General features: G+C 50.4%; 6 protein-coding genes across 6 annotated transcripts; 4 read left to right on the top strand and 2 right to left on the bottom strand.

The window, feature by feature from the left end:
- Window positions 1-318: 318 nt before the first annotated feature.
- On the bottom strand, window positions 319-1,478 carry EURHEDRAFT_342133 (DUF4748 domain-containing protein). Its single transcript, XM_040778410.1, has 4 exons — window positions 1,019-1,478; window positions 925-938; window positions 846-871; window positions 319-785 (listed from the first exon to the last, which is right to left on the bottom strand). Exons 1-4 carry the CDS (start codon window positions 1,025-1,027, stop codon window positions 544-546), a joined length of 291 nt encoding a protein of 96 aa, XP_040640597.1. The 5' UTR covers window positions 1,028-1,478; the 3' UTR covers window positions 319-543.
- A 352-nt stretch (window positions 1,479-1,830) lies between these two features.
- Window positions 1,831-4,938, top strand: EURHEDRAFT_376176 (putative thiamine pyrophosphate enzyme; the record flags this gene model as incomplete). Its single annotated transcript, XM_040778824.1, has 4 exons — window positions 1,831-2,126; window positions 3,001-3,043; window positions 3,097-3,219; window positions 3,313-4,938. 4 exons carry the CDS (start codon window positions 1,831-1,833, stop codon window positions 4,936-4,938), a joined length of 2,088 nt encoding a protein of 695 aa, XP_040640596.1.
- A 629-nt stretch (window positions 4,939-5,567) lies between these two features.
- Window positions 5,568-7,417, top strand: EURHEDRAFT_401316 (aminotransferase-like domain-containing protein; the record flags this gene model as incomplete). The annotated part of the gene is made up of 5 exons (XM_040780074.1): window positions 5,568-5,681; window positions 5,740-5,776; window positions 5,836-5,867; window positions 5,931-6,141; window positions 6,165-7,417. The coding sequence occupies 5 exons, from the start codon at window positions 5,568-5,570 to the stop codon at window positions 7,415-7,417; spliced, it is 1,647 nt and encodes a 548-aa protein (XP_040640595.1).
- An 851-nt stretch (window positions 7,418-8,268) lies between these two features.
- On the top strand, window positions 8,269-9,287 carry EURHEDRAFT_376174 (uncharacterized protein; the record flags this gene model as incomplete). The annotated part of the gene is made up of 3 exons (XM_040778823.1): window positions 8,269-8,315; window positions 8,387-8,605; window positions 8,651-9,287. 3 exons carry the CDS (start codon window positions 8,269-8,271, stop codon window positions 9,285-9,287), a joined length of 903 nt encoding a protein of 300 aa, XP_040640594.1.
- A 108-nt stretch (window positions 9,288-9,395) lies between these two features.
- EURHEDRAFT_376173 (putative serine/threonine protein kinase) lies at window positions 9,396-12,338 on the top strand (the record flags this gene model as incomplete). The annotated part of the gene is made up of 2 exons (XM_040778822.1): window positions 9,396-9,836; window positions 9,891-12,338. The coding sequence occupies 2 exons, from the start codon at window positions 9,396-9,398 to the stop codon at window positions 12,336-12,338; spliced, it is 2,889 nt and encodes a 962-aa protein (XP_040640593.1).
- Window positions 12,339-12,726: 388 nt separating this feature from the next.
- On the bottom strand, window positions 12,727-13,333 carry EURHEDRAFT_401314 (endonuclease/exonuclease/phosphatase family protein; the record flags this gene model as incomplete). The annotated part of the gene is made up of 2 exons (XM_040780073.1): window positions 12,727-13,007; window positions 13,267-13,333. The coding sequence occupies 2 exons, from the start codon at window positions 13,331-13,333 to the stop codon at window positions 12,727-12,729; spliced, it is 348 nt and encodes a 115-aa protein (XP_040640592.1).
- Between the last annotated feature and the right edge of the window lie 596 nt (window positions 13,334-13,929).

The raw sequence follows: 13,929 nt of genomic DNA, 5'->3' as shown, positions 1-13,929 counted from the left end.
CGTTTTGCTCAAGATAAGAGAAGTAGAATATTAGAATAGGAATTACTTTCGTTTTAGGGATCACCACCGCTTTTCTGTAGACCACAATGTTCATTATCCACTTGTAACTTCGTCTTCAATGGCTGCTCACTGACATAAGGAGCCGGCTCTGACCATCACACGCTGCCACCCCTCGTTCTGGTACTAACAAGTGTTATCTCTCACTTCCATCCCCCTTGTCTGGGCAATCAATGGATGGTACCGGCTTGCTACAGAACTTAGTCATGACACTGAATGTACGATTGGTGGCGCTGGCTAGAGAAATACGTTGATTTCAAGATAAATAATGCCAGTCTCCATCATCAGGCCCAGGATGCAGCGAAATTGAATGTTCTTAACCATATCTGCACACCCGCGGCATAAAGGGTGGTGGCATTTCGTCAGGCGCCTGTTCGATTCCTTCACCTTGGAACATGTCTCTGGAGGTCACCTTTAGATCCTCACGAGAACCATTGTGGCTATACCAGGATAGGTCCGTCGGTTCTCCCCTCAAGATGCTCCATGTCATACCCCAGATGTATTTTCACGGACTAGATTATCTCGTCGCGTTTGATCTCGATTCCGTATTGGTGGTTCAACCGCATTCTCAGCGCCCTTCGTACGAGTTTTGTGCGAGTTCGACGAGCTGGAATCGTGAGCTCTCGCCATAGCAGCCATTTGAGCTTTATGTTTCATCAAGGCGTCATGTTTAGAAACCCGGTCGGCATCGATGGATTTTCTCGCCCCAATGTATGCACCACCACCAGCTAGGCGATCAAACCATTAGCCCATGCGATAGCAGGTTGGAGAAATCAGTGATGTTTTACCAATGCAAAGGACTCCCCAGCCTAACCTGTTTCATCTGTTTAGTTTTCTTTTCTTTGACTCGGCCCTTTTCACGCTTACCATGTAGATCGTATCTGCAGTATCGATTAGTGACCTTCTGATTATAAGGAGACATAGAGAGGTATGAATGGAAAAATTGTGGATAAGTACATACCGTATTCATTGTTGCTCAAAATTGAAGGGTACGACGGCAGGGTTCTGCCAACGGGGATTCCGAAATGGAAAAGGAGCGCAGGAAGTAAGGACCAAGTATGCACAGAGAATACTCGGTTCCGGAGACTTAGGCGGAGGGCGGAAGATGTTATTACAAAGCTCTGACAGATAACTAAAGTAATGAAGCGATGCACTATTCTAGCTACGTATATACATAGTCGACTTGGGTTAAACTCCTCGCCGGAATCGATCGACGAAAAGGTTTCTGGAGTCTCGGAGCCGACTCGGCCGTGTAGACTTAAGCTCTTCGGCTCCGAAATATGAGCTAGTTGAGTGGGGATACTTAATGGACCTATCAACAACCTGAAACATACATAATGCCCCCCCCGATCAACGGTTCGTGCACCCCTGTTTGGGTGCCAAGCTACCTTTGACTCGTGTACGGGATGTTCCGTAGACGAGTACAAGTATGGTCTTCAGCTATAAAGGCTGCTTCAGATGCAAGGTGTGGTAGGCCGTTACAGTCTTGTTTGAATGACTCCGGACCATCCCGAGCATATTAGTCAAAAGCTAGTACGTAGTAGCATCTACGTGCCGAGGATCCGGTTTAGACAGCGTATGAGGATGGCGCCTCAGCATCGCCATTCCAATCCATGAGGAACGGCCAACGAACAATCGAAGTAATCTGGAAGTTGTTCTAAAACGCCAATGTCAAATTGAAACAAGTATACTTCTAAAGGTCTTGCACATAAGTGAAACAATTGATGCACGCTCTATCCCCTATGCACTCTGGAGTACTCCTTCTATTAGCTAATGCTCTTTCCTCCGGTCAACCGCTCATTCCCGAACCCCCCTGGGCTGCGCAAAGCCAACTGTTTCAATCTTATGAAGAAGCCGGAGATGCTCCTTCTTCAACGCCTCGAAATCATCGTCCAACTGCTTGTGCCATGGATAGAGAACAAAGACTTGGAATGCCAGGGCAGACGAGGCCACGGCGAAGTTGGTCAGGGATATTCCTCGGGTGATGATCATGGCGGCAAGGGTGATAATGTTGCACGCTTGCGCTTTGCCAGTCAGCTTTTGCGGACGAGTACAAAGGATGGGAGTTTGTAGTAACCTACGTAGAACACAGACGGTATGTCTATTCTGACGTGCTCGAAGGTGGCGCCGTTAACAGGGTCTTGAGATAATGAGAACTTGCTCTAAGGATGCAAAGGGAGAAGAGATATGACCAGTACTGTAAGAGCAGGATGTAGAGACGAAATGCCAGTGGAACGGCCTGGTTATAAGTGGCTGGTTCGGGATTAGTTGCCACTGTGGGTTGGCTACTGTCCGGGTTGTTCCGCATGTGAAAGTAATCTCTTGAGACTTAAATAGCTCAGGATCCTCTATCCTGCGCTAGATTTACTGCCTATTGTCAGGTGAATCTGGGCTCTTTTCACTAACTGCGCGAGTACGTCAATATAATGATTCTTCTTCGAGCATTTCTCAGATATCTCTCTCATCTCAATTCATAGGCCACTATCGCTTTGGCACTATGTACAAACAAGTGTTCGTATTTGATATACCCGCAAGACAAGAGATGTTGCCGGGTGGGTTTTACATCTCCAGGAACAAAGCACAGTGAGAATCGCAAAACTGCTCAACCACCCATATCTATATGCGGACCTTGCACAACCTTTCTATCCATTCTGTACACACATTGTCATTGCAAGATAGAGAAAACTTGAACGATAGTTGTACCCAGGAGGACCTGGTTAATAATGCAGTGTGGGGAACCCCGCCTGATATCGGACATAATGCCGAGTTCCGGGGTATATCAACAGAACAATTGGCAGTCGGACGCTGTTTTTTTCTTTCTCTTTTCGTTATTCTCTCGCTGTTCTGTCTCAATTTGATCCTGGGTAGTGCTAATATGTACGTGAATCCCCAGATTCGTGTGCCTCTTGCTCGAAAGACATACTGACGGAACGCATTTTGCAGGGTTTATACTGCGTCGTTCGCCTTTTTCGAAGCCCTTTGGGAGGTAATTGAGCCCCATTATACAGAAATCCTGCCATAAAGATACTGACCAGCCAGGCCGGGGTCAGTCATGTCTTCGTCAACCTAGGATCGGACCACCCCTCCATCCTCGAGGCCATGGTCAAGGGCCAGAAAGAGAAGAGAGATGCGTTTCCCAAGATTATCACCTGTCCCAACGAGGTAAATACCAAATATTGTCCCCTTTGTGTACCGGCGTTGGGATATTCCCGTTCTTTTTCAAGTTGGCTCACCCCGCATTGCCCCACTCAACAGATGGTCGCCCTCTCCATGGCCGATGGCTACGCTCGTTTGACCGGAAAACCGCAGTGTGTTATTGTTCACGTCGACGTTGGGACGCAGGGGTTAGCAGCAGCAGTTCACAATGCCTCGTGTGGCCGGACGCCAGTATTGATCTTTGCGGGGCTCTCGCCGTTCACTATTGAGGGGGAGATGCGCGGTTCCCGCACAGAATACATCCATTGGATCCAGGACGTTCCTGATCAGAAGCAGATCCTTTCGCAATACTGTCGCTATGCTGGGGAAATCAAGTCGGGGAAGAATATTAAGCAGATGGTCAACCGGGCGCTACAATTCGCGACGAGCGATCCTATGGGTCCGGTATACTTGGTGGGTGCACGTGAGGTAATGGAGGAGGAAATTGAGCCGTACCAGCTTAACCAGCATGTTTGGGGCTCTGTGGCTCCTTCTGCTCTGCCAGCTGAAGGTGTGCAACTGATCGCATCGGAGCTGGCTGCCGCAAAGGAACCATTAGCCATTGTCGGTTATTCGGGTCGACATGCCAGGGGAGTGACTGAATTGGTCAAACTGGCGGACACTTTCAAGGGCCTGCGTGTTCTTGATACGGGTGGTTGCGATATGTGCTTCCCCGGGGACCATCCCGCGTCATTGGGATTACGTTATGGTATCCATGATGCCATCAAAACGGCGGATTTCATCTTGGTCGCGGATTGTGATGTGCCTTGGATCCCAACTCAGTGCAAGCCGTTGGAATCGACCAAGATTATCCATGTCGATGTTGATCCGCTTAAGCAGCAGATTCCCGTCTTCTACCTCCCATCTATGGCCACGTTCCGCGCAGAGTCGGCCACTGCCTTCAAGCAAATCAACGAATACGTCGCGTCCAACGATTCCTTGAAGCAATTTTCCAGCTCTTCAGAGAATACTGAGTTTGGCAAGCGCCGAGAAGAGGCATTCCAGAAGACTCGACAAAGCGTCGCGCAACTGGCTTCCGTCCCTGATGGCGGAGATGGTGCCCCGCTGAACGTATCCTATCTCATATCCCAAGTGCGGACCGGATGCCCAATCGACACAATCTGGGCCATCGAAGCAGTGACTCTGAGCGGATTTGTTTCTGATCAGATTGCCGCAACACTCCCCAAATCCTGGCTCAACTGCGGCGGCGGGGGTCTTGGTTGGTCCGGTGGTGGTGCACTGGGCATTAAGTTGGCATCAGACCTAGAAAATGGCGGCACAAACAAGGGCAAATTCGTCTGCCAGATCGTTGGTGACGGAACCTTCCTCTTCTCCGTCCCGGGGTCCGTCTATTGGATCTCCCGCCGCTACAACATCCCCATCCTGACCATTGTCCTTAACAACAAGGGTTGGAACGCTCCTCGGAGAAGTATGCTGCTCGTTCACCCCGAGGGCGACGGTTCGCGCGCTACCAACGAGGAGCTGAATATCTCATTTGCTCCGACGCCCGACTACGCAGGTATCGCACGGGCTGCTTCTGGTGGGGATATCTGGGCTGGCCGTGCTGCTACTGTTGCTGATCTCGGGCGGTTGTTGCCGGAGGCTATTAAGAGTGTGCAAAGCGGGACCACGGCTGTCTTGGAGGCGCAGCTTGACGGAACGGCGGGTAAGTATGTTGAGAAGTAGCGGAAATTACATCCATGACCACAGCATAGCGAGCCTAGTCAGATAATCCATGCTCCGTATTCGGAGACACTTATCGGCTGATAAGTGGACCGATGATAGCCTTATCTATGCGGGGTTGCCTGCCTCACGGTGCAGGATACAATGCAGTAGTTAGTTAGAGATGCATTTCAATTGCAAATCCGTCGGGTATTATGGCGAATGACGCTATATAGCAGTTTACATGAAATAATGAAAACCACTATCCTCCAACAGTCGTGGTTCAGTGTCAAAGCTAAAGACCCTCTCAATGGATCAACTTCCGACAGTGAATCGAATCAAATCCCACGCCTTGCCAGTGACAAGACCCATGTTTCAATTCGAGCTAGAAGATACTGAGTCACCTGAGCTACTCTCCAGCTATATTAAGCGTACTTTGTATAGCCACTAGCACAACTTCTACAATATCTTCTCGATATCTCGTTATTTACTCCTTCATTACGTGACCAATCATCGGCCCCGATTCCCCGAGCGGAAAAACCGGCGCAACTTTTTTGTTTTGCCCCTCCAATTGCGATACCGCCAACATTTATTTCTTTCTTTCATTCTCTTGTCATACCAATTCTTCTGTTTTTTCCAATTGACCAGCCAAAATGACAGATTCGACCCCTTTGTCCGTCGCTGGCGTCGCGGCTCTGAGAGCCCAGGGCACTCCTGTGCCGTTGGGTATTGCACCGGCTACCAGCAGTGATATGTTTAAGAGTGCGGTATGCGATGGTATTGGATTGGTTTGTGGCGGGTGCGCTAATATGGATTTGTCTATAGCATTGCTATACGAAGCCAAAGGCTAAGCGGTGGGATCGTGAGTTCTTCCCTCTGGCCGATGTTGACTCAAGACATGCTAATTGTTGCGTTATCTAGACATCCTGTCCCTCGAAGCCAAGTCCCGCAAGGTTCGTCGTTGCACACTCGATGCGCAGAGCAAGGAAACTGAACGGGTTTATATTCTGGTATAGGTCTCGACATTGAAAGGAGCAGCGCATTATCTCAAGAACCCTGGCATAATCTCTCTTGGTGGTGGATTGCCCTCGCCAGAATACTTCCCTATTGAGCAAATCAGTGCCAAGTTCCCCACGCCGCCAGGGTTCTCGCCGGAAGAGACTCGTGAGTCGGGGACTGTTATGACGGCTTCGAAGGGGGATGTGAAGAATGGGAATAGTATTTATGGTGCGTGGTTCCTGATTGCTTAGGTGTCATGTGGGTCATGGGTGCTGATTGGTGTTGGGCAGACCTCGAGGTTGCTTTGAACTATGGACAGTCCACTGGTGCTCCTCAACTGCTGCGGTTTGTGACGGAACACACTGAGGTAAATTTGTTGGTGCATTGTCATGGACACGGACATGGGCTGATGGCGCAGATTATCCACAACCCCCCATACGCGGACTGGCACTGCTGCCTCAACGCTGGCAGCACTTACGGCTGGGACACTGCTCTCCGTCTGCTCACTGAGAGAGGAGACTACATCCTGATGGAAGAGTACACTTTCTCCAGCGCCGCAGAGACAGCCCTTCCTCTGGGTGTGAAGCTTGCTTCCATTAAGATGGACGAGCAAGGTCTCCTCCCCGAATCTATGGATGAAGTCCTCAGCAACTGGGACGAAGCCGCCCGCGGCGCCCGCAAGCCTTACGTCCTTTACACGATCGCCACCGGCCAGAACCCCACTGGCGCTACTCAGTCCGGAGAGCGCCGCAGGGCCATCTACAAGGTCGCGCAGAAGCACGACGTCTACATCGTCGAAGACGAGCCCTACTACTTCCTGCAGATGCAGCCCTACACGGGTGCAGACGGCACGACTCCCCCGCCGCCCGCCAGCCATGACGAGTTCATCAAGTCGCTCATCCCGTCGTATCTGAGTATGGACGTTGACGGGCGTGTTCTCCGTCTCGAGTCATTCTCCAAGGTCGTCACTCCCGGTTCGCGAGTTGGCTGGGCTGTCGGCTGCGAGCAGATCATCGAGCGCTTCATGCGTAACAGCGAAGTCTCTTCTCAACACCCCAGCGGTATCGCGCAGATCATCCTCTTCAAGCTCCTGGATGAGCACTGGGGCCACGCTGGATACCTGGACTGGCTGATCAACATGCGCATGCAATACACCGACCGCCGCAACATGCTCGTCGGCGCATGTGAGAAATCACTCCCCACAGAAATCGCCCACTGGGTTGCCCCCGCCGCAGGCATGTTCCACTGGATCGAAGTCGACTGGCAGAAACACCCCGGTCTTGCATCCGGTAAGACCCGCGACGCCATCGAGGAGGAAATCTTCCAGGCCGCTATTCAAAATGGCGTGCTTGTTTCGCGGGGTAGCTGGTTCACGGCTGATAAGAACACGCCAGAGGAGAAGATGTTCTTCCGGGCTACTTTTGCGGCGGCTAGTGCGGATCAGATCGAGGAGGCAATTAAGCGGTTTGGGGATGCGTTGAGGTTGCAGTTTGGTCTGGCATAACTTGGTATTCGATGACCATAGTAACGTGCATACAGTAATTAGGATCCAATTTACTTCATCCGCATAGATAGACTGAAAATGATATTTACGCTTTCTGGATACTCGTTGCTTTTTCAAATAAGCTATTCTGCTTCTGGCTATGCTCGCCGCCGTTAGTGGGTGCCACGTGTGCCACGTGATCGCTGGGATCAACACTCCGTACCTTACCTTCTGTCTTCGCTATTGTTATATTACTGCCTTTAGAATAGCAAGATAATGCAGTCAACATTGACAGTCTATATTAGAGGTATCTGAGGATCCCAACAAAGAAATTCACGTGAAGCCCCATGCCAACCAGCCACTCAAAGTGTTAGATATCCATTCACACTAAATTAGCGTCCGCTCCTTAGCGCCATTCCAGAATCACCACTTTTCACCTCTGAAATGCACCCACTGTCCACCAAGTCCGCCTGCTGTATTGCGACTGATACTCGGCCTTTGCTTGCGTCTAATATATGCACCCGCGACTTTGAGTATTTGCGGGTTTAATGACACCGGATTGTTCCCCCTGCTTAGAGGCATTCATTCACCAGCTCAAATCCACGATAGCTCCGCCAGGGGCTCTCTGAGCGCTTGTTGGAGATTCGGGGTGATATCACTTGCTATTGCGGCTCTGGGGTTGCAAGACATCACCAGCATAGCTACACCATCTCCACTTTCCCTCCATCGATCTTGATATCTTTTACTACAATTTCTCGCGTAAGTGCATTTGTTTTTGTTTTCTTCCCACACCAGGTGTGTTTTTCTTTTTCTCTTTTCTGTCATTATGCCCTGGTGGCCATCCTGGTTTCGTTTATCGCGTTTTTGCTGCGATGGCTGATTATTTCGACGAAGACGAGCGTCGCAGAGCGGTCTACGGGTTGCTTTTCCTTTTCTTCTTTTCTTTCCTTTTTAAAGCGTTAATGAATGCTTGCTGACTGGTGGTGGTAGGACGCAATTTGAAGAGATCCTGTCCAGTGGTTTTGTGCCTGGAAGTACCGACGAGGATCTTGAGGCTAGCGAGTTTTTCCAACGCTATTTCTGGGAGTTTCCTGTTATCGACGAGGAAAGCTATTCACTGACTGGCTTGAACCGGACGAGGAAAGCTGCTGTTTGCAGTGTTGAAGAGCAACCTTTCCCTGTGGAAGACTCTTTTACCAATCCGCTCGAGTAAGTACCCAGTGGCTAGAAACTGAGCGAGTACTGATAAGAAAGGAACTCTGAATTGTCTTTTGTCACTGATCGTTCTTCTGATTACCGCTCACCTACGTTGATCCCTCACTCTTCTTTCTCGCGAAGGAGACTAGGCCAAGGACTCCGATTCAACTCTAGCTTCGAATATAGAGCTTTCATCTACGAAATAACAGCTGCTGATCCTTTCGCTGAGAGTTCTGTTGAGAGTTTGTCGGACCAAGGACTTGACAATCACGGTCGATTCTACAGTCGTTACCCTCCAGGTCCCTCTGAAGGCCTTTGTGTCTCTCGCGATAGCTCTTCCGTTGACTACAGCCCGCATACACTGCGTTTGGGCCCAGCTGGACCTTCTTTGTACTCTTTTGAACTGGAATCCTCGTTTAACGACGCTACTGAGTATATCAGGCTACAAAACTTCTCCGCTCCCAAACGACGCCACCGTACTTTGTTTGCGGGCGCGATCAGGAAACGCAGAACGACCAGCTCTGGCATCGGATCTGCTATTAAGAACTTATTTCGTAAAAGGAACACCCGTCGCGCACGTGAAACGAATTCGTCCTCGGGCTTTTTGAAGAGGTGGAGGGAGCGTCGATCTGAAACGGCCGTTCAACGCTGTCTTGAAGCTCAGATACGTCGAAGAGGTTGGTCTCCTATTTAGCCCTGTCCTGGATTTTCAACTTTCGTTACTCTGAGCTAACTGATCAGACACCTCGTCCATTTCCACTGAAGTCTTAGCTTCCCGCTTCTCAATACTATAATCATCAACATGGCTGATCGCGCCTCTTTCCTGGACCCTACGTCCGCCGTGGCGGCCATAACAAAACACAAAGCCGAAGCAATAAAACTAGCGCGCGAACAAGGAACAGCAGTCCAAGAAATGTGCCGGCGAGCGAAAACAGAAAACCCACCCTACGAATTCGAAGAACTAATCGGCAAAGGAGCATACGGGCGAGTTTATAAGGGTCGCCAGCTTCCCTCTAAGAAAGTTGTTGCTGTGAAGGTGATGGATGTTGATTCGTTGGATTATAAGACGGTTCGAGATTTCAGGGACGAGTCGATCAAGGACTTTATTCACGAGACGAGGGTTATGAAACAGGTGAAGGATTCCGGGGCGAGGAATATCAATGAGTTGATCGAGGCGGTTTCGATCCATTCGCAGTTATGGCTGGTTTGTGAGTATTGTCCAGGTGGGAGTGTGAGAACTTTGGTAAGTCTCTTTTGGTTTAACATGGAGTTTCAGCGAGGATGCTAACTTTGGTAGATGAGAGCTACTGGCGATAGACTCGACGAGAAGTTCATCATCCCCGTGGCACGTGAATTAGCTATTGGTCTTCGCGCTATTCACGATGCAGGAATCATCCATCGTGATATTAAAGCTGCCAACATTCTAATTCACGAAGAGGGTCGTCTACAAATCTGCGATTTTGGTGTTGCTGGAATCCTTCAGTCGCAAGTGGACAAGCGGTCTACATGGATAGGCACGCCTCACTGGATGCCTCCGGAGATGTTCTCAGCCAAGGCCGAAGCCCATCGATATGGCAGTGAGATCGATGTCTGGGCATATGGTTGTACACTCTTCGAATTCGCAACTGGCAACCCGCCAAACTCGAACCTCCGAGAACGCATGCAAATAGGACGTCAACTCAACCGGACAAAGCCAAGGCTCGATAAAGAGGAATACAGTGAAGAACTTAAGGACCTTATCAACTACGCGCTGGACTCGGATCCGAGAACACGGCCTACTATGGCGGATACCTTGACGCACCCATTTATCACGGATACCGAGGAATCTCATCCTACATCGTCTCTGAGTGAGCTTGTGCGTGTTTATTACCAGTGGTCACAGCGTGGTGGTCAAAGGATTTCACTTTTCCATCCGGGCGGTGCGGCTGCTGCAGAGATCCCGGACGTGGATGATACTTTTGCAGAGGATTGGAATTTCAGTACGACGGATGGCTTTGAGCGACGGTTTTCAGTCATTGATCTTGATGAACTGGCTGCATCGCTCGCAGAGATCGAAGATCAAATTAGCCCGACCACAGTACAGCCAAAGAAAGACAGTCTCGATGAACCGCGTGATACAGACCTGTCTGGGGACGACAAGGCCAATTTTGATGAGCGTGTCCGTCGAGGCGCTACAGCCATGGAAGGTCTTTTTGACAACGAGAAACCTACTTACACATACGAAACGAAGAACGACTTCGTCCCTGTCGAGCAAAGACGACCGCCCTCAGACCTTCCACTGCGTACAGACACTGATCGCTCGTCTGTGATGTCCACATTCATCGACATCGACATTGGATCCTTCGATTCCTCGCATTATGCCGCAGCTGCAGCAACCGCACAACCCATCCAACTCGCCGATGCAGACACAATCAAAGCCTACCGCCAACAACGCACATCAAGCGGCACCAGCTCCCGGTCGTCAAGCAGCAGACGCGATTCCGAAGAGATGACATTCCAGCCCCAAACCGGACCCCGCCCACCAACAATGGACTGGAAATTTCCCGTCTTCATGAAAGCTCCAGAGGAAGAAGCAGAATCAAAACTAGAAGGAGAAGGACAAGGGGAAACAACCCCCGAGGCCAAACCAGCCGAGCCATCAAATCCATCCGACAAACGAGCAACAATGGAATGGACATTCCCCTCAATGGCCGCACAACCGGCAGCCGACGGCCCCAGTCTGGACCCCGGCCGCTTCGAAACCCTCAAAGCACCTCTTGTCGACATGGGCACCGAACCATCTGAGACTATCAGACCAATTAGTATTGGGGAACCAGGAGACTCGCGCCCGTCTACATCCGGCTCGCAAGGGTCTGTTTTTAGCTTCGCACCGAGCTCCGAGGCAGATTACGATCCCTTCCGTCTCGACAGGCCCACCTCACCAACTTCCCAATACCCGCACCAACAATACCACCATGGACCATCTGGCTTCGACACCACTGACTTCCCCGAGATAATCGACGCAGACGCAGCCTCTTACGACCGCCCCTCATCTGTCATCGAAGAGGGTCCCGGTCCCGATGACCACAACCGTCCATCTTCAGTAATAGAAGAGGGTCCCGGCCCTGACGACTACAACCGTCCATCCTCGGTCATAGAAGAAGGCCCTGGTCCAGATGACCGCCCCTCCTCCATAATCGAAGAAGGACCCGGCCCTGATGACCATGACGAACCAAACCGCGCCTCCTCAATCATCGACCTCGATGGCCCTGGCCCAGACGAAGAAGATGAAACCGAAACCGAAACAATAACAACAACCTGGGGCTCCCGCACAATCGGCCCCCCCTCACGCACCTCATTCCACAGCCGCACACACCGCACGTCAAATCCCACCTCAGACCCCTTCTCCGAACCCTTCCCAACAGCAATACCATCACGCGAATACCCAGACCATGCTCCTGACTCACCACTCGCAGATGCACTACCCACAGCTACACTGCGACGTCGTCATGCTGGTAGCGGGGGTGTGGATGGAGTGCAGTTTCCGGATCTTGTGCCGCCGAGTGTGGAAAGTTTGGCACAGGGGGCTGAGGAGGGTGTGCTTATGGGGGAGTTGGATCGGTTACTTGGGGATTTTTTGGATGCGTTGTCTGCAACAGGGGAGGCGTTGGGGAAGACGAGGCCTGGTTCTGGTGGTGGGCGTGGGTTGGAGACGGTGGAGGTTGGTGTCGGTGGAGGAGGTGGTGGAGGGTCTGAAGGGGAATGAGCATTTACCTATGTCATTTGTATGAGTTATGATTGTGGATTCTGTGCTGTATTTACGGAGCAGTTAGTAATGCAACATGGGACTAGTTTGTATTCAAATTTAATCAAACAAGGTATCAAAATCATCCTAGCTCCACCATTATGGGCAAACCCTCCTAAACCAACCGAGAAACAACCTTCAACCCCAAAATGATCACTAACCCAAACATTCTTCCCCCTATCCTCATCCTCCTCATCATTCCACTTCAGATACTCAACCCAAGCCTCCACCCCCACCCCAATCCTCAAGCTCTTCACCTCCATACACCCATAAAACAACACCTAATCCATTCGATTATACCCCAGCTCATTCCTCAGATGCGCAGGAGCCTGCTGACCTCATGTTTTCCTCAATATCTTCTTGGCCGTCTAGGACGAGGAAGGCGTCTTGTAGGTTGTTCTGCGCGGGGAAAAAGCAGTTTTTGGGGGGAGTTGGCGTTGAAGTCGCTGAAGTCACCGGCGAGGATGGCGGCATGGGAGGTTGGGAGGTTTGTTGTGGTAGTTATGGTGGGGTCTGGGAGAGGGGGAATACGACCAGGGCCGTGCATATAGGTAGAGGCGAGTTCGAGTTGTGCGCGTCGACGAGCTGTATAGTGCATGCTCTCGAGATAGGCATTACAGAGGTGGAGAACTGTACAGGTTAGCATCATCCAACAATAGCAACCCAATATGGGAAATGAGGGGAAACATACCCTGATCCTCCCCAATCCCAACTTCTACAAAAAGCCCGTCCCTCGCAATTTACTCGTGGGAGCCCTAAGCCTGTGCCACCAGGCAGTACCTTAATTGAAGACGCCGCAATATTTGCAGCTCTATGATGTGCTCAGCTGTTCATCGAGTTAGGTGACCATTCGAGACCTTGCTATACGCAGGATTATTGGACCACTTACTCACGTAATACCGCAAACCGGAAGAGTCTTGTTCAGCCCATACAAATAAATTCCATTCGTAATGCATTTTCGTAGCGAGAACTTGTTATCGACACTTCAGCAGTCGATCTCAGCTGCTGATATAACACAATAAATCACACAGGTCCGCTTTAGAGTTGGCTCCTGGCTCTTCTCCAACAAGTATAACCTCCGTATCGAGACCAATAATATGAGAAAAGGAGACTTGAGAACCAAATAATGGGTTGATGTGTTCCCTGGTTTCAATGTCGGGTGGTTTTGAGCTTTGCGGCCAATTAGGTAGCGTTGTACTGCGCTCCAGATTTATATGATAGGGCAGCTAGATAACGGCTAGCCCCATATGGGCCGTAATTCGAGATCCAGCGTATAGTTTTCTTGGAGTTATAGTAAATGCCGCACGTTTCTTGCCATCAACAATGATATGCCACTGCCAATGGTGCATCTAGGAACTTCTTACAAACATATTTTTTCGTCTGGGTTTGTCCATCGTCAAATCTTCGAGCATAATGTTCGAGCACCAGATTAGATCCCAGTTTACTTTTCTCGGGTACTTTCCCTCACTATTGAGGTTGTTGTCCAAGGGACTGTAAATCCATCCTGGACATACAATCTTGAGATAGGTAATCATAGAGAAACCTAGTTTGA

This window comes from Aspergillus ruber (genome assembly GCF_000600275.1).
Source record: "Aspergillus ruber CBS 135680 unplaced genomic scaffold scaffold00007, whole genome shotgun sequence".
Taxonomy (NCBI): Eukaryota; Fungi; Ascomycota; class Eurotiomycetes; order Eurotiales; family Aspergillaceae; genus Aspergillus; species Aspergillus ruber.
The sequence above is the reverse complement of the archived record's forward strand: the minus strand, read 5'-3'. Positions and strand labels throughout refer to the sequence as shown.